Below are 19,418 nucleotides of genomic sequence, written 5' to 3'. Positions count from 1 at the left end.
TTCCCAAACTGTGCACCGCGGTGCCCTAGGGGCACCGCCAGCACTTTCTAGGGGCACCGTGGTCTACGTTTCATTGGTTCTCAATGAGTACTTTTTTTGTTCCATCTTTCATGTTATATACAGCAGGGCACCGTGGTAAACATGGTGCCCCTAAAAGGGCACCGCGTTCAAAAAAGTTTGGGAACCGCTGTATTAGAGAGTTGGTCATCGTATGGCAATTTTAAGTATTGTTGTTTAGACATTATTGTGATTAACTATTTTCAAAAAGAAATCTTACGTATTCTGTTTGGGAGTTTTTAATTTGTAATTGTATTTAGTTATGTGTAGAATTATTAATTATTAATAATGGCAGTAAGACAGATAGTACATTTGATTTATATTATAGATAAATGAGTTAAAAAATAATTTATTTTGTGTTTAACAATTTATACATTTATAATAATATATGTATCCAATAACTATTACCCATCTATTATTAGAAAAGCCTAAGTTAATATTTTCTTTAACTATAAACAATTTAGCATAATAGTGTAAGCGAATAAACTCAAATTTTTAATATCAATTATATTTTTATTTTTATTTTTTTTTATAGAAGTTTTAATATACATTTTACAGTCTTCTTTAATGTTTATTTATTATTATACTTGTATAATAATAAATTGTATATTTAACCGTTTTTATCGGATTAAAAAAAAAAATTAACTGTAGTTCATGACGTAATTATAGATACTTATATAGGTCCTATCTTTATGGCTATTTTAAAATCGTTTTAAACTTATTGTAAATTTTTTAACTAATATAGCCGAAAAAGGTATCTTTCCAAATTTAGAATTTTCAAAAAAATCCCCTAAGTCGTTCTCCTCGATTGATCGTAATAAGGTTATTAAATTTATTTTATTTATTTCTGAATTGAAATTTTCGTTTAAAAATAATATATTTTTGTTTGTTACTTTAGCAGTCTGATTATTCGTATTTCGTTTTATATAAAATTTATCGTCCATTAAAAATGATTAGTCATTAAGAGAAATTTGAAAAGACAATGACTTTACATAAGATTCACCTGACCTAATACACTAATATTACAACACAAGGGGTGTACCTCAGGATCGAAATTTTTTCAGAAAAATTTTATTTCTTAAAAATCGGGACTCCAGGGACGGGCGCCTCCACCAATTGTAACGTCCCCTCTTCACATGGGTCTTTGCGACGCTCTCGCGTCTTGCCTATAAAGTTATGTTTTGATTAACGAGGTCTCGGGGACTCGACCTCGGTGTGTAATATTAATATACTAGATCAGGGTTACCTTATTTAAGTAAAGCACAATTGTATAAAATGTAACGTATATTTAACAGATAATTTAAGATTTATATAATAGAATGAAGGTTACCGATCCGGGTAGATTGACAAGCCGTGAGTGTGGATGGTGGATGGCTGCACGGATCGTTGAGGAGTCTTCTGGTCGTCTGTCTGCTCCTGGTGTCGCACACACACTCCTCGCACACACTCTCCTACTCTACACGTATTCGTCCTTGTTATATACTTTTAACTGCTGCCTAAAAGCCTTAGGTCAGCAGTCGGCCCCGCTTGCCATTCCTCACACTCAGCATTTTAATAACGTGTGCCCTACTTAAGGAATAATGTACGATGTCGATAGACGACAATCGTTACACTTGTATAATAATAAATTGTATATTTAACCGTTTTTATCGGATTAAAAAAAAAAATTAACTGTAGTTCATGACGTAATTATAGATACTTATATAGGTCCTATCTTTATGGCTATTTTAAAATCGTTTTAAACTTATTGTTTTTAACATTCATATTTGCAATTATTACTTCTTTTAAAGGAGTATAGTGATATAAAAAAGATTTTAAGTCAATTTTTATCCTTCGTATTCAAAAAATATCCCAGCATATCTTGCAACGTTCGTAATGTGTTAACGTTAACTTAGTAAAATAAAAAAATAAAATAAATATTCCATCGTCGTTCAAAATATTTATAACACAACCTATAATCTGAGGTATTGAGGTCTAGAAATCGAAAGTTTGAAAAAGAGAGAACAGAAAACTTAAAAATAGGCAAAAACAGTGAGCCAAAAATAAAAACTACCAATATCCATAAACTATTTTACATTATACATTTTGTCATTATTAGGAAGTGTAATGAATAATTTGGATATTTTGACAAAAGTAAACAATAAAAAAGTCCGAGAAAACCGATACAAATTAACAAAAACAAAAAAAAATCCAAGAAAAATATAGATATTTTTACTATAAAATTATTTGTATATTAAAATTAGTTAGTACAAAGTTTTATAAATCCATTATAGTAACTCATTCGATACCTAATGTTTAACAAAAAAGTTCACTTTCTCACTTTTTTAGTATTAAATAACCGTGTTAGAGAAAAAGGTGATTAAGGCATCTATATATTTTACTATACATATATTTTATATAGTCTATACTCTATAACATGTAACTATGTAGGTATTATTTTATGTATTCAATGTTAGTTCTATTATTTAAAATATCAAAATTTGGTTTTCAAAGATGAGAAATTTATGAATTATCTCTTAAAACTATTATGAAATATAAATTAAAAACTTATATACAATTTAACATCTACCTTTCAGATACCATGTTGTCGTTTATAGTCTATTATTTACTTCTATACATGATAAATTACCCAACAATAAGATAAGGTAAAATATTTTATTACTAATTTAAAAAGGAATTATTTTTTTCCAAGTAATCGTTACATTTGATAAAAAAGGTTCTTTATAAACCATATATATACATAAATACAGGTTTCGCCGATTTCAGACTGCTGTCGAGGCGGTCATCTTTTATCACTAGATATATCTTCATTGTCCACCTGATACCTAAATGCATAGGTATTGCAGATTATTGAGAGTATAGACTGTCACTGTAGATGTTAATAGTTAATCATTATCTAATAATTTTAAATAGAAAAACTGTAAAAAAAAAATAAATACCTAAATAGTAATATTTCATTTTCAATTTCATAAAATTATTCAGATTAAAAATTGAAAATATTCAAGTGGCAAATACCTATGTAATAATAATGTATTATAGTGCTTAGACTGTTTTAAATGTTTTAACATGTGGCAATATTGAAATATTATAAAGTATTTTATTATTATACTGTAAAACAAAACAAAAAATTAAATCCACTATTCCTACTTGAGACTTGAGTACATTTTCTACAAAAACATAAAGTCTTCGTTTTGCTTTACATAAATTTAAAAAAATTTTGTTTTAGCAGAGCGTGGTTTCGATCCACGGACCTCTGGGTTATGGGCCCAGCACGCTTCCACTGCGCCACTCTGCTAATGATGAAAGTATAACTTGGTAAATTATAACAATTGAATAAATAAGATAAAAATTAAAATCTTATAAATACTTTTGTCACAAATATGAAAGTCCAATAAAATCACATTAAAAATGTTAGTTAAAGTTTCTATGAACTCTATGAGCTTTATATTTTTAAGTTTTAACAAACATTTACATTTTGTTAATTTGCTATTTCAAGAATGTTTGATAGTGATTATTAACTACAAAAATTAAAATTTTAATAACTAAAATTATTAATTAAAATAATATATTCAAAAAACTAGGGAAGTCATCGTTCTATTGTATATAGTTTTCAATCTTTTTTATACATGGCACTATGGCAGTATGCCCACACTATCTTAATACAATTTTTATAGCACACGTTGTTCTTAGTCATGAACGACATTATCTTCAGCGAAGATCATTTTTTTTCCAATTTAATTATTTACATAAAATTGTCCCTAATTTATTATGGTTGAATAATAATAATTAATTTATATTTCATTTTTTTTAAGTTAAATAAAATTTGTGACAAACTTAGATGATGGTTTAGGCACTTTGGCACATCGATTGAAAACCACTTTTAAAATAATGTAGTTGTTTAGTATAGGTACCTCGACACCTCGTCAATCTTCATCAACGACCGTTCAGGAGGTTGTTGTAAGATAGACGTATTAAAATTTAAATATGTATTCACTGACACTATTACAAACGATAAAAAAAAGGATTCTGATCAAGGCACATATTTTGAAATTAATACGAACAATATAGGATCCGTACACAAAAATGACCATTGTTACTTGATTTTTTATATGATTTCAAAAAATCTGTATTCTTAAAACTTATTGATATATGAATATATTTTCTAGACACAAAACAAAACATAAAAATAAAAATTATTGTGAAATTAATAGATTCTGAGCAGAGCTTTTAATAATTAAATTGTAGGAAAAACGTTTGACAATAATATTAACAGTGGTCAAAAACAAATAATTAATAACACATTCCACTGTGTATTGTATATTATAATTATTTTCTATAAAAATGTACAATCTTAATAATATTTTACTTATTTTTATAAAAATGATGTTTAGCAGAGTATGGTTTCGATCCACTGACCTCTGGAGGGTTATGGACTCGGCATGCTTCCACTGTGCCACTCTGCTAACCATAAACGTGGGGATGTACGATTAAATAAATATGTAATAAACTAATAAATTAACACATTTCAATATTCTGCAGATTAAATTATAATATGCCATTAAACTATTGTCTCTTGTATGTATATTTATGTATTTTATCTAAAAGTGGTACCGACATAATGACATATAATAGGTAGGTACTATGTAAATGTTATGTAACATTTGAGTAAATTATCTCATAGGTTATCTGTAGGGCACACAACAATTTTTCTTTATGTATATAAATACACAATATATATAAACATGATAGTAATGATGTGATATATACTTCTTTATTTTTACATAAAAATATAAAACATAATATTATTTTTTCAATTTTTTTGTGAAATACGATTTTAATTTAGGTATGTCTGATAAATCTTATGTTTCTAATTTTTTATTTTTGAAAACTAAAATCAATTTAATTTATTGATTTATGATAATGTTAAGTTTTTTTGTGTTATCACTCATCATATTTTTAAAGGTTGAATTTTTACTACAAATTGGATCTAGTTGGATAGTTGGTATTTTTAGGAATTAAAAGTAATTTATTTTGTATTATATACTTAAATATAATATTATTATGCATTTACGATTTACATAAGTACAATGTTCAGGAGTAATTATTATCACGTACCTGCATACGGCACTAAGTACAACAACATAAATTCGTGGGTGGTATTTTTTTCGTAATTAATATATACTATGTATTAATGTATTATGTGAATGTATATGGTATATAGGTAACATAAATGAACTACAGACTTGTGATAACTGAGATAGTAAAATGCGAAACAGATATAAAATATATGATAATAATTAATAACATATTATAAAATATCCTAATCAAATGAGTTGTGCAACTATGCATGTACAATTAATATTTTAAAATTGTTCTATTTTTATTTAATTAATAAATAAACATAATATTACTTAATTAAATACTAATTCTGATATCAATAAGAACATACAATAAAATTATAAATTATGTTGTATTAGTGAAAAATATTAAGATACTTTTATGTATAAAATTTTTAGTTTTATATAAATTTTTTAATTTTGTTTGAATTTAGTACATTATATATATTTCTTTTTAATAAACCATATTTTTAAATTTTTATAAATACAATTTTATAATAATTAATAATGGAAAATAATTAGAAAGTTATATAAGTATATAATTATAAAATAATTGGGTAATACTATTGTAGATGAGTTGTATAGTTAGCATAATAATTTGGAACATTACTTTTTAATAAGAATTATATTTTTATAAATATTTTAGTTTTCTTTTTCCATTTGTAATTTGATTGGTAAAATTATACAACCAAGTTAAATTATTATTTGATCATTTTTTTTTTTGTTTTGTGTAAAGACTGACCTTACTGGACAAAATTATATTATCGTTTAGTAAGGCCGGGTTGTGCCCAAGTGGATGGCACTTAGCGGATGATACGTGTATTTGGTGTAGGTACGAGTGTAGAAAAATAAATCGCTGAGTTATATTTTATCACTTTATTCGCTTAAAAGACGGACGACAACTGACACTCCGTCGTATCGACGAAATTAACATTATACAGATAATCTTTGTATTAATCCGATTACGATCATCATATGGAAAAACTTTTCAATCGTAATCAGAATATACTATAATAATGTATAATAATAAGATAAACATATATATATAATTCAATTTTCAATATTGCTACAGTTCGGCCTTCCTGACCACATTGTCGTCTCGACAATATAATTATAATTTTACAATTTTTTTTTTTTTTTTTTATAACAAAAAAATTTATATTTTGCATGAAAACTTAAGGGGAATAATGTACAAATAATTGGAAAGTAGTTAAATTATAAAAGTGTATAACTATAGGTTCAATTTATTTTAACCTAATAGAAATTATTATGAGTTATTTCAGTTAATAACTAATAACACTGTTTTAATTGTCAAACACTATTTTATACTTAAAAATATATATTAGAAAATAAAGAAATAAGTACAATATAAATCATTTAATTATTCTTGCTCTTCATAAAATTATCGAGTTGTGCATCTAGTTCATCTTTATTTGGCATCTTTTTTTCATTATTCCTACCACCTCTGCCACTACCTCCACCACGTCCTCTAGTGTTGCCACGACTATTACCACGACCACCTCTGGAGTTACCTCGGTTACCTCTAACTCCACCACGAGTACCTCGGACTGGCAATTGGGCGGGTCTACTCAGACGTGTAGCAAGATTGGCAACTGTAGATAAGTCAGTGGCGAGTTCAATCTTCATAGGACGTCCATCCAAAGGAACGTTGTTATATTGACGAACTGCTTTTAATGCAGCATTCTTACTATCAAAAACAATATCTGCTGTTCCTAATGATCTACCAGATCTATCATAGTGAACTGTAGCAGTTTTTAAAGGTCCAAATTCATCAAAAACTTCCTGTATATCTATTGATGTGACACCAAAATCCAAATTTGATATGGCTATCTTATGCATATTGGTAGTAGATAAACCACCCCTCATTTTTTGTCTTTTAGGTTCTTCATACATATCGTAAGTCCAAGAACCATTAACATCACCTTTAGAATAAGGACTGAATCCATTTGAACGCCTGGCCATTGGTCTGCCTCTACGCATTGGACCTCCGCCACCACCGGTAGCACCATTTGATCGGAAATTCGATCCTCCACCACCGCGTCTGATACCACCACTTTTAGAGCCGCCTTGTCTTCCGCTGCCACGACGTCCACCACGAGATGTTGACCGTTTGCTTTTGATTAGTTCGTCCAAACTTAAATCCATCTTGAGTAGATGTCGGTGTATTATTGATTCACAAACAAAATGCAGGAAGTTTAGATTCGTGTGAAGAAAACTTAGTAAATGGGAACCACGCTATAAACAACAAAAACTTTAACAAAAATGGCCGCAACGCAAACAACCGCTGATCACACGAAATATCACAATGTTTAATGTTACGTTGTTAGTCGGACGGTTCCATGGTTGCCAATACTCACTATGGCGACTAGCTTGTGTACTCGCATCGGTATGTACCTCAGTGTATCCCCCTGGATTGTACATAGCTAAAATAGGTTTATTAGTTAATGTTTTTTTTAATATTTCGAAAGATTTCTCCTGTTCTTTTCCCCATATGAATGGTAAATTTTTAGATAATAAATCCGTAATTGGTCGTGCAATAACGGCAAATCCTTTAATAAATTGACGAAAAAACTAACTAGACCTATGAACCCTCGTACCGCTCTAACATTTTTCGGTGAAGGGTAGTTTTCTACTGCCAAAATTTTTCTTTTTCGGGTTCTATGTCACCACTACTTATTTCAAATCCCAAGTATTCTAACCTACGCATAAAAAATTTGCATTTTTCTAGTTTAATAGTGAGCCCTGCGTCCTTGAGTGTTTCTAATACAAGTTTTAGTTTTTTAATGCCTTCTTCCACATCCTTGCTAGGTATAATTATGTCGTCTAGATATGCTAGGGCTACCGAAAATAAAAGATTACCTAATGCTAAATTAACCATTCGCGAAAAAATTGCCGGGCAGTTTGTCGGTCCGAAGGGCATTCGCTTAAATTGATAGTGCCTATCCGGGATAATAAACGAAGTTTTTTCCCGCGTAGTAGGATCTTTTATAGGTACCTGATAATAACCATTAAACAAATCTAAACTAGTAAAAAAATAGTTACCATATAACCGATCCAGTTGGTCATCAATACGAGGTAATGGATATTTGTCCGGAACAGTCTTCTTGTTGAACTCTCTGTAATCGACGCACATTCGAATATCGCCGGTCTTCTTTTTCACCAACACGATTGGACTGGCGTATGGAGAGCTGCTATCCTCGATAATATCGGCGTCCTTTAGTTCTTCGATTAGTTCTCGTACTTTTTGTCGTTCGTGAAATGATAACTGGTATGGACGATAAACAACTGGTTGTTCATCCTTCAGGTTAAGTTTCATCTCTGCTAAATTTGTGCACCCTACTTGACGGAGATTTCGGGCGACTAATTCTTTATACTCATTTAACACAGTACATACGTCTTCGACTTGATCAGACGACAAATCACTTTTGATTTCGTCTATACGTATTGGTTCAGTATTTACTTCACGGTTAATAGCCTGTAGTTTATCTTCCGTAAATAATACACCTCTGGTAACGGTTTTACCTTTTTTTTATTGTGTAATCCACATCCGATAAATTCATTATTGGTACTGTCGCTAATCCTTGATCGTCCGTTGACACCAAACATCGCGGAACCATTTGTTGCGTCGGTCGTATACCACCTTCTATATATAAATCGGTACTACAAAAATTAGTACTAACCGAAATATGTCCTATATGGTTTTTGGGGATCACTACCGCGTCATTTGCCCACATCGGTGTTTTAGTAATTTGATTTTCAGCACTAATCGGTATAATTTCCTCAACCTTTAATTTTCCCGCTGTGCTGGTGATCATTATATGTGGTTGTTCTGTAAACGGGTGTCCCACAAGTAACGCAATTTCTTGAACGTCGTCGGGTGCGACGTTAATCAACACACACGCACTAACGCCATCGATACTGATATTTGTTTCAAAACGGCCTAGCGCCTTTACTCGTCCAAAACCATAGCCTATAAATTCATCGTGAATATTTTCATCATATTTAACTTTTAAACGGTCGACTTCACTTTTTTTCATGGCTATACACGATGCATCCATATCGACATAGGCACGTACGCAAACACCATTTATAATCGCGTCTTTGAAATATTTGTTTTGCACTACCGAAGTCCCAAGTTATAATACTGCTTGACTCTGTGGATTTTCTTTATCACTAGCCGTTCCACTTCCGTGTCCGTTCAATTTACTGTGACATTCATTTGCCTTGTGTCCCGGTTTTTAACAACAATAACACACTATAGTTAATTTTTTTGTACAATTTTTTGATAAATTTCCAGTATCTCGACATCGAAAACAAATAACCGTCGATTTCGTCGTAATATGATTATTTGACAAATGACTGTTATTTTTACTATTCACGTGTTTAATTAAATTCTTATCCGATTTTGTATTAGGATATTCGTTTTTGTCTCGTATATATTCGCTTGCGGCAATTAAATGTGGTAATAACTCAGTCGGTCGTTGGTATTTAATAAGAGGACCAAGATAGTCCCGATATCGATCATTTCCCAATCCGCGAACTAGTTACCCACTGTATAATTTCGGCGTCACTCATATTTGCACGGTTACATTTTGCGATTTTTTCATAAAAATATTCGATTATGTTCTGCCCATTTTTCCGAGAAAAGTTTTGTGCATCTAATTTTAGTTGTATCACGTCTTCTACCGTAGTTGACGGAAAATTATCTTTTAACAGTTTTACCCAATCGAACCAAGTTCGATCGGCTCGGGGTAAACTGTACCGCCAAATCTTGGCCATACCAGTAAGTTTTGCTAACGCAAAGTGTTGTACAGCCACATTGTCCCAATTATAAAGTATAGCAAATTCTTCAATTTTATCGATCCACTTATCAATCGCCATAGTCGAGTTTATCGAGTTAAATTCCGGCAAAGCGCCCGACATATCGCCTAACCAGCGACGGTGTTGTGTTACTATCTCGGTACCGCCATCAACAACATTTTCACCACCTTCAGCCATTGCCACGCAATACTCCAGCCCTGTTGTGGTTATATAATATATAAAAATTGACTGGTACACTGTAACTTCACTCCAACGAGCCACATGTCACGTATATTTGCGATTTTTCGTCGATCTAAGACGATTATAATATCGACCAGCCCCAGTTATAAATAACCTAGCCCGAAACAGCTAAGTGTTCTACGGAAATACCAACACGAGCGTTTCGTTTGCAAAAAAAAAAATTCGCGTACGGCAACAACACAATGCCACGTTACTGTCTCACCAAAATAAAACGCACTTTTTTTTTACGTTGCGTACAACAACAAAACGTAAAAAAAAAAAGTCGCGTTAACAAACCAGTCACCAACCTCGTACGACATCCAATACTCATACACACATACACACACGGAACCCCACACCTGAACTGTAAAGACTGACCTTACTGGACAAAATTATATTATCGTTTAGTAAGGCCGGGTTGTGCCCAAGTGGATGGCACTTAGCGGATGATACGTGTATTTGGTGTAGGTACGAGTGTAGAAAAATAAATCGCTGAGTTATATATTTTTATCACTTTATTCGCTAAAAAGACGGACGACAACTGACACTCCGTCGTATCGATGAAATTAACATTATACAGATAATCTTTGTATTAATCCGATTACGATCATCATATGGAAAAACCTTTTAATCGTAATCAGAGTATACTATAATAATGTATTTAGTTAATAAGATAAACATATATATATATATGTAATTCAATTTTCAATATTGCTACAATTGTTTTTTTAATTGACAATATTTATTTTTATATTATAATGATTCAATAACTGTTATTTTTTACTTATATTTCATTATTAAAACTGAATTTTTCATTCCATTAAATAAAGGTTATAATAGATAGTTATTTTAAATTTAAATAAAGTTTTTACTAAGATGTTTTATACATATAAATGTTATTTCTCTAAAAATACATTAGTATGATACGTTGTTGGCGTAGGTAATGAACATTTTTTGACGGAACATTGTCATAATCTGTTGACTATTATTACCTATTATCTCACTCGCAGTTGATTTTAATGTTAAGTAAATTATTAATATAAAGAAAATAATACCGTGTTATATTTAATTTTACGTTATGGATGACAAATGGGGTAAATGTACCGAGCCTTAAACGTATAGGTATAGTATTAAACGTCATTCATTTGATTAGACATGAAAAAAAAATATGCGTGCAACAGTGACGTAATAAAATGTTATTTTCCGTCACTAAAATACCATTCACAACGCCCAAACTACATAACTATTGCCAAAATGTACTGAAACTAAAATGAAAGACGAATATAAAATAACACTTCATATTCGAACAGTATATTTTACCTAAATTTGTACATATTTTTAATCTTTCAAAGTAATTTTGTTAGTGAATTTCGTTCTGATTGATTATGTTAATAATATATAGTGGAAAAAAACCTTGCGTAATAATTTTTTTATCCGTTCTATATAGTAGGTACTAGCCAAAAAGAAAACGGTGGCGTTCAACTTCAAACTAACTATCCAAAATGTAAACATTTATTTAAATTTAAAGTTTAGCCATGGTATATACTTATTATTTTGTTATTTGCTTTACGAATCTCAATATTGCACACAATTAATTTACTTACTTACAACTAAATGTAATATTTTCGTACCTACGATTAATATCAATTGTTCTTTAATTAAAAATTAATTAGAAAAATACTGTACCGATTTACGGCATGCTGAAAGTATAATTGTTTTTAAATGATGCATTATATGATGTTACTATATTATATTAATGAGGCGGTATTATTTAGCTTATAATCAAGAAGAAAACATTTATTACTCAAAAATTAAAAATAATAATAATAATGACAAAATGTTTTATTAATTTATGCACTTAGCAGGTTAAATTTTTGTATTCTATTAAACATATTATTTTGATTACTTTAACACCACTACATAATTTTTAATTTATTCTTTAGTTAATTTAACCATTTATTAGTAGGTGTATCTGAGTATTTCTAATTTTCCAACACTAAGCTGTGCCTATCACTAGTATATATTATGATGTATACCTACATAATCTACACATATTTATAGAAAGCTTAAAGGAGTTAACATGTTTTTCAATTATCATTCAAAACATAGTTAAGTAATGTAGACATTTGTTTCATAGTGCTAGAAGTTTAAATCAATCATTTTTATTTTGTATATTCAGCTTTTTTTTCCTTTTAAGTGCATATATTGTTGTATTTGCATTTTAAGTACATATTTTACTTATTTCATCAAAAACAAAATTTAAAAAAATATGTGACACAGAAAATAATATTTTATACGTACCACTGTACAATATTTAATATTAATTTTCTAGGGATTGAAAAAAGTTGATTAAAATAATTAAATAATCTATTTATTGTGTGTTTTCCCAATTTGTGTTGTGAAAAGCATGAAATCCGTTGATAAAAAATACGCCGAATACGGTCAGTTGATGTCAATTCGTCTGTTGATATCGTATGTATTTTCGTCAGTTGGTAAAATATTCTTAATTAGGTACACTTTTTACTGTGAAAATTAAATTAAAAATGCTTTATTTAATATTAAATAAATTCGTAATTTTTAGTTTTTAATGAAAAATAAAATATTTTTTAGAACATATAATAGCAGCTTTGCATTTTTTTAGAGCATATGTGATAATTTTTAAGGGCATAAATGTATGAATATTTTAAGGTTTATTAGAGAATTAAGTGTTTAGCCATACTCATATTAAGAGTAGATGTTAGACGATCTAATGAAGCACTGCAGAGAAAATATTTCCACTATTCGTTATCGCAGTTAGTCCTAAATGGAAAGAGAACTTGATGGGTAATGGGTATAGAAGAAACTAAAAAGGTATTTAATGTTAATGTTAAATGCCTGAATATTTTAATTCACATCACACTTATTGCACGCATTATATTCATTTTATATAGATTGATTGTAAATTAACAAATTTAAAATAATAAAACTAGGTTCTGAGCATAGCAAGGTTCATATTTCATATTATATTGTTTGATTATGTAAAAAAATGAGTTTTCATGTCATTTGGGCAATGCAATAGAATAATATTCTAAAAGGAAAATTAAGTTCTTACAAATGTTACATGTAGAGTAAAATATGTTGAAAAATTGTGTAAGTGTTGAACACTCCTGTCACTCCTTCAGATTTGTTATTTTGAATGCTATGATTTATTAATTATTATAATTTATAAATAATATTTGTATATTTATACATATAGTAACTTCTGAGGTATGATTATATAAAGGAAACGATTATATTTGATATTCGATTTAGGGTTTGATAAACCAATCAAACGAATAGTATTTATTTTAAAATATATAGAAATTAACTACTAGTGTTTTAGTGTTAGGTACGTAAATGTGTTATTTATGTGCAGCATACAACTAAGTATGAAAGTAATACAAGTCATAGGTATAGGTAGTTACACATGAAAATTGTATTTGTATCCTAGATTATTTTAATTTTATATATTTATATTATTATTTATTACAAATAACATTTTAAGGATAAAATATATTATACAAATTATACAATCATAGAATCATAACATTTGCAATTTAAAAATCTTAAACGAAAATTATCATTCTATAGGAATTAAAACATTTAAAAAGCTTACAATATTAGTTATATACAATACAATAATTATTTTTTTGGAATGATTTTTGTGTATTATAAACGTTATTTTATACACTGTTATTCCTCTCTATATTTTCTTTCAAATTCTATTAGTTGGTTAATAAATCCTGTATTTGGATTTATACAAGGTCTGCATTTAGATACGTGACGATATGCATTATTCATGGTCATACCACGATATTTGATCAAGTATGCAATGCAAAAAGCAGCTGATCTACTCACTCCAGCTGCACAATGTATTATTGTTGTACCTCCAGAAATATATTCCTACAACAAATTAAAACACATAGGATGTATTGTTAATAAATTATTAATATAGGTAATATTATTCATGTTTTTCATAATTTTGGCATTAAAAATATTTTTTTAATATTGTACATTATAACTGTTGGAATTAAAGAGTATAATATTTTAAAATAGTTTTGTATTTTAGACATCTCGTGGTCTGTCAAATAAGTAAAAACGGAAATAGAATCTTTTGATTCTCACGATTACAGCTTTAAAATCATATTATTATACATTTATCTGTAATATGTTGTTTACTTTTAAATTAAGCCGACATACGAGTATTACCTGTCCATTATTTCAAGGAAATTTATAAATACACCCAATGTTTGTTTTTTACAAATCACAGTCCTATAAATATCTATCTCTTAACTTTCATTTTTTTACAGTTTCTGGCAGAAACTTTTCAAAATACCGTTGACAGCCATTTTTGTTTTTATCTGACAACAACTTATTTTCCGGTTTTCAGTGCGTTTTCTTTCATGCTCGTTTGACGGACCAAAGGAATTGCATACCGGGATGGGCGCCAAGCGATTAATCCTACGTATTTCCTGGCCTATATTCAATACTCGCAAATGTATCACATATGTGTACATATTTTTGTTTATGTATAATGTATATAACGGTTTGGGTAATTTTGATAATTTACATAACATTTTAATTAAACACCTGTTTCAGTGTTTGAATAAATATTTGTATAAATATGATAACTCATAGTTAGATAACATTTTGCCTTATGATAATTGATATAACGTTTCTAAAATACTAACTTATAAAATTAATTATAGTTTTAGTTTGTTATTTTGTCCAATATCTTTTTACATAAAAATAATTTAAGTATTTATTGACAGTTTATTATTTAGATAGAAACAATAAATAGTATTAAATTTTATGTACCCGTGTTATTTTATATTAATAAATTATACTAGGTATAATCAAGTGTCAAATAAAAATAATGTTTATTCCTTTTTGAAAATTAGATGAACTTCATTTTTGAAATAAATACATTTTCTTGATCATATAAATCGTATAAAGACATAAAGTATTATAATGCTTATAAAATTTACGTTGTTGAAATATTGTCAACTTATTTTAATAATATAGTAGAATGTTATTATCAAAACAATAAATTTTTTTCCATTAAATTGAAAGTTAACAAATTCACAATCTTATTTTATGTCAAGATTTTTGACACATGACTTAGTCGCTTGGATAATTGGATGTCGTAGTATAGCACTAAAAAATGTTTATTCATCAGTACATTAATATACTCTTATTAATATGACGTCGGGCTGGAACCCCATTCGGCATTCATATTTCCAAATGTTTATATTCTATTTTTAGATTTGTACATAATCAAATATTTTTTTATAAGAAATTTTTCGTTCCCATAAACTTGAAAAATATATGTATGTACCTAGCTAATAAAAATGTGTATAAAACAATCCTATAATAATTTTAAGCTTTTTTGATATAATAAATATTATTCATTATCTATAACGTATTAACTATTGTATAGGTATTTGTATGTATTATAACGTGCGATAAATAATTTTATTTTACATTTATTAATACTGTACATATATAAATATAAGTTATAACCTAGGTACTTCCCTATAAAAATTAAAACTATTGACTTAACGTAGGTTTATAGAAAACGAATATTGATTGGTTTCAGGTGGTGTTTCGGTCTGAACAGTTGAAAATAGCATCATCGATATGAATATCTGTTAAGTAACAACTTGTATCAAAGTGCCTCGTAATATAATAGGTATATACCTGGTGTATGAGATCCGTAACCGTGTCCATGTGTGGTCCGAGGTCGGTAACTGCGGTGTCCGTCACTGGTACCTTATGGTACCTGTGCACGGTATCCGGTAGCGGCGTGTCGGGAAGCTCGCCGGCACAATTGATCAGACACGTTGGCCGAAGCGCGGCTACCGTTTCTTTATCCGTGTAAATGGACAGAGCGCCACAGAGAGCCAGTCCGGGACAAATAGGCGACACGCTAAATCTGTGTAGGTAAAAACATATAATTAATTTATAATATCATTCGATTTGATAATCTAAAAATCTAAAAAATATTTGGGTAAATAAATTAGGTTTTTTTTTTAATTTTTTAAATAAATATTTATATTTTTTGGCGGGAAACATTTCTCGGTATAATTTGTCATCATAATATTATTAAGTACTCACAAGTCTGATCTATCAAGAACGATGGTGGACCCACCATTGACAGCGACCCTGTTATTGCGTCGGTCGTGCGGCAAATCCGCGGATCGCGAAGAATACCTGCTCGGTAGTATTGCGGTGCTAGCCATGATATATCAGCAGTCGGCTGTTTCGAGAATGCGGATGGACACGAGCTTTTATAACACACTCCTTCGGTACGTCGCGCGCGACGCCGTGCAGTGGTCGACGACCGCCGCGCGCTCGAGCGGACCAATGCGCCGCCCAGGTTGTTGATGTTCTTCTTGTAATAATAATAATAATTATTATTGTTATTTTAGATCTTTGTTTTTGTTATTCGACCGACTGGCGACTTGTAAGTTGTAACCAACAGTCACCACTGTTACGTTCACTTAATGTACATGTTATATCGTAATTCATTATCATATTATTATTACTACTATTATTACATGGACCTGCGTCCTGCACCGATAACTTTGACCCTGTCATGTGGTGTTCGTAGAGGAACTAGGAAGTAAAATAGGTATTGCAACATTTCCGTTGCGTGTTATTGTTATGCATATTGTGGAGGGTTAAATATTTTTATTTTAAATTTTGAGTACAGTTTCTGTGTATTCTGGCTTCCAAGTATATTATGATACAGCACAAAAATGTAATACATTTTATTTCATTTTAATTCATTATTTTTACAGTATACAATTTTACGATTTATTTTGTATAATTAATTCCAAATTTCAACATTAACTACTGTATTTAAGTAATGAAGGCATCTAATGATGAACGATAAAAGCGACATTATATTTGTCTTATAGTTATATCGTTATAATATTTTTACTATTCTTTGAATTTTTTTAAATGATAAGAGGCACCAATATTGGTACCTATTTATTTGCATTCAACAAAATTTAGGATTTGAATTTTTAAAGTCGAGAACAAGTTGAATTGCGCCTGTAAAGTATACATGTGAGACGTAATAACTAATAAACCCATGAGAAACAGCAATAAAGTAATTGTATGTAAATTTTCAAGGTTTCAACAATAACTTATATTACAAGCAGTTTCGTTGTTTTAAAATTAATTTTAGTTTGAATATACAAATATATTAAATAACAGTACGATCGAATATACTATTAAATTTATTTTTAATTTTGGTATTGGAACTCAGTCCAACCGTCTATCATATTTTCAAATATGTCTGTTTCAAAATAACTTATAATAATACAACAATATGTAAATTCGTAACGCCCAGAGTTGTTATTTTTACTATATTGTTTTTCATTGTTTTTTTTGGGTTGACGTTTCATAATTCCGAGAAATAAATTTTAAAATCTATCTAAAAAATAAACGAAATTATCTTTGGCTAAGACAATACAATGTTTGAATATGATCATTATTATGACATCTGTGATCCACATAGTCGGAATAAGCTCTGTAAGTCCTGTGTTTATTAAATATGATTATAATTATTATAAAATATTGCTTGGCGCAAGCGTCATTAGTGCAGTTTTTTTTTATATAGGTGTAGTCGCGTTAAATTCCAAACGTCTCAACATCACGGAGATCATAACGCGGTTAAAATGTCTTGTATATTTATATAAAGATTGTATAACTATTTAGGTTACTGGATTTTGGAAAGGAATGTTTCGTGACGATCGCCGTGAATGGAATTCGTCGCGCGGGGGAGAGCCGCGACGTGAGCAGATGAGGTCTCGGGAGCTTTAATATTGCGCGGCGGCGTTCAACACTATATAATACGAATGCAATGTGTATGGTATATCTGTATATACGCGGAATCCACAGACGGTGCGGTGGCGGTGCAATAGGTGTTTCGTATTTTTGGCGCGATTCACACGGCCGCTACCTCTATTGCCGCCGACGCCGCGAGGCCGCAAAGAATGTGTCGACAAAAATAGAGCGCCGCGTTCTCCCCCGTTTGTCCGTGCGGCCTCGTCCGACCCCGAATTGTTTGCATATTTTCCGCATGACATGTTCTTGTTTACCAAAGTTGACCCCGTAAGCTCCATTCCCACCGTTATTCGCATGCTCCGTTCATCGAGTATGTATAAGCAAAACTCGCGGTTTCCTTCCGAATAATATAAAAAACAAAATGCACATGATCATCCAATCTGACTGACTCATGTTTTTGTATTTATGTAACGCTACTAGGTTTATCTGTTATACGTTCTGTTTGAATCCATAACTCTATCGGATAATCGCAGCTTACAAGTCACAGCGTACACCCACGTAGCTCTGTATTTTGTATCTATTTGTGTATTAAATAAATAGGTAGGCAAGTATACTGTATACATTATAAATTAATTTATTGGATTAAAAAATAGTATTCGATGCGACGAGAATTATAAGACAATAAAAGTAATCTATTATCCAAATATATTTTTAATAATATAATACATTTTAATGAATCAAAAATTTTGTTTTAAAACTAAACTCAAAAAAACCAATATGCACGTTTTGTCTTATGTGTATTTAATATTACACGAATGAGTAATGACAGAATCTTTATACGTTGTCATTTATCTATTAGAATATTTGTTGTTTCAATTTAGATTTCAGTTGCAGAAGCAAACTTTACTAGCTAACGGCTACCGCCAATATTAAAAGCGTCTCAAATATGGCAACTGATATAAGACATTAATGCATAACAATATTAAAAATATATAAAGTTGTAGCATCACAAAACAATGGTATAGTGAATTAATATATATTATTTTAATTTTTTATTAAATTTTAAATATGCATGTTTAATGTACAGTATATTTTATGACTTTATAAGTCCATATATTTACGGTTCAATAAAATATAAAAAGGAAACTAAAATATTTTGTTTATAATATCTGTTCGAATTGAGGTTATTATTTTTAATAGGATTTGAACCTTTTAGTGTACTGCATTTTTGTACTTAATTGTATTTATGTTATATATTGGATAATAATTTTCTACTTGTAAATCTAGAATAGAAATCATCAGAAATTTAGAATATTTGTGTAGATTATCAATCTATTATAATTATGTATAGGGCTAAAAATGTAAATA

The 19,418-nt window shown here is 29.6% G+C and overlaps 2 protein-coding genes and 1 non-coding gene across 3 annotated transcripts; all 3 read right to left on the bottom strand.

The window, feature by feature from the left end:
* Positions 1-3,280: 3,280 nt before the first annotated feature.
* On the bottom strand, positions 3,281-3,352 carry Trnam-cau. Its single transcript has one exon. It is a non-coding gene; the product is annotated as a tRNA-Met (tRNA).
* Positions 3,353-6,551: 3,199 nt separating this feature from the next.
* On the bottom strand, positions 6,552-7,355 carry LOC112604371 (THO complex subunit 4-like). The gene has a single exon (XM_025353370.1). It carries the CDS (start codon positions 7,338-7,340, stop codon positions 6,552-6,554), a length of 789 nt encoding a protein of 262 aa, XP_025209155.1. The 5' UTR covers positions 7,341-7,355.
* Positions 7,356-13,899: 6,544 nt separating this feature from the next.
* LOC112604316 (dual specificity protein phosphatase 14) lies at positions 13,900-16,534 on the bottom strand. Its single transcript, XM_025353287.1, has 3 exons — positions 16,371-16,534; positions 15,954-16,188; positions 13,900-14,156 (listed from the first exon to the last, which is right to left on the bottom strand). Exons 1-3 carry the CDS (start codon positions 16,493-16,495, stop codon positions 13,947-13,949), a joined length of 570 nt encoding a protein of 189 aa, XP_025209072.1. The 5' UTR covers positions 16,496-16,534; the 3' UTR covers positions 13,900-13,946.
* Between the last annotated feature and the right edge of the window lie 2,884 nt (positions 16,535-19,418).

This window comes from Melanaphis sacchari, unplaced genomic scaffold, assembly GCF_002803265.2.
Source record: "Melanaphis sacchari strain LSU unplaced genomic scaffold, SCAv2.0 Contig11_pilon_pilon, whole genome shotgun sequence".
NCBI lineage: Eukaryota > Metazoa > Arthropoda > Insecta > Hemiptera > Aphididae > Melanaphis > Melanaphis sacchari.
Note: the sequence above shows the minus strand (reverse complement) of the source record. Positions and strands in the feature narration are given on the sequence as shown.

What these genes read in the sequence shown, in the direction of transcription:
- LOC112604371 (XM_025353370.1), bottom strand. Translation starts at nt 7,340, where the DNA reads ATGGATTTAAGTTTGGACGAACTAATCAAAAGCAAACGGTCAACATCT.
- LOC112604316 (XM_025353287.1), bottom strand. Translation starts at nt 16,495, where the DNA reads ATGGCTAGCACCGCAATACTACCGAGCAGGTATTCTTCGCGATCCGCG. An exon ending in GTTCTTGATAGATCAGACTT is followed by an intron (nt 16,189 to 16,370) that starts GTGAGTACTTAA and finishes TTACCTACACAG; the next exon opens with ATTTAGCGTGTCGCCTATTT. An exon ending in TTACGGATCTCATACACCAG is followed by an intron (nt 14,157 to 15,953) that starts GTATATACCTAT and finishes AATTTGTTGTAG; the next exon opens with GAATATATTTCTGGAGGTAC.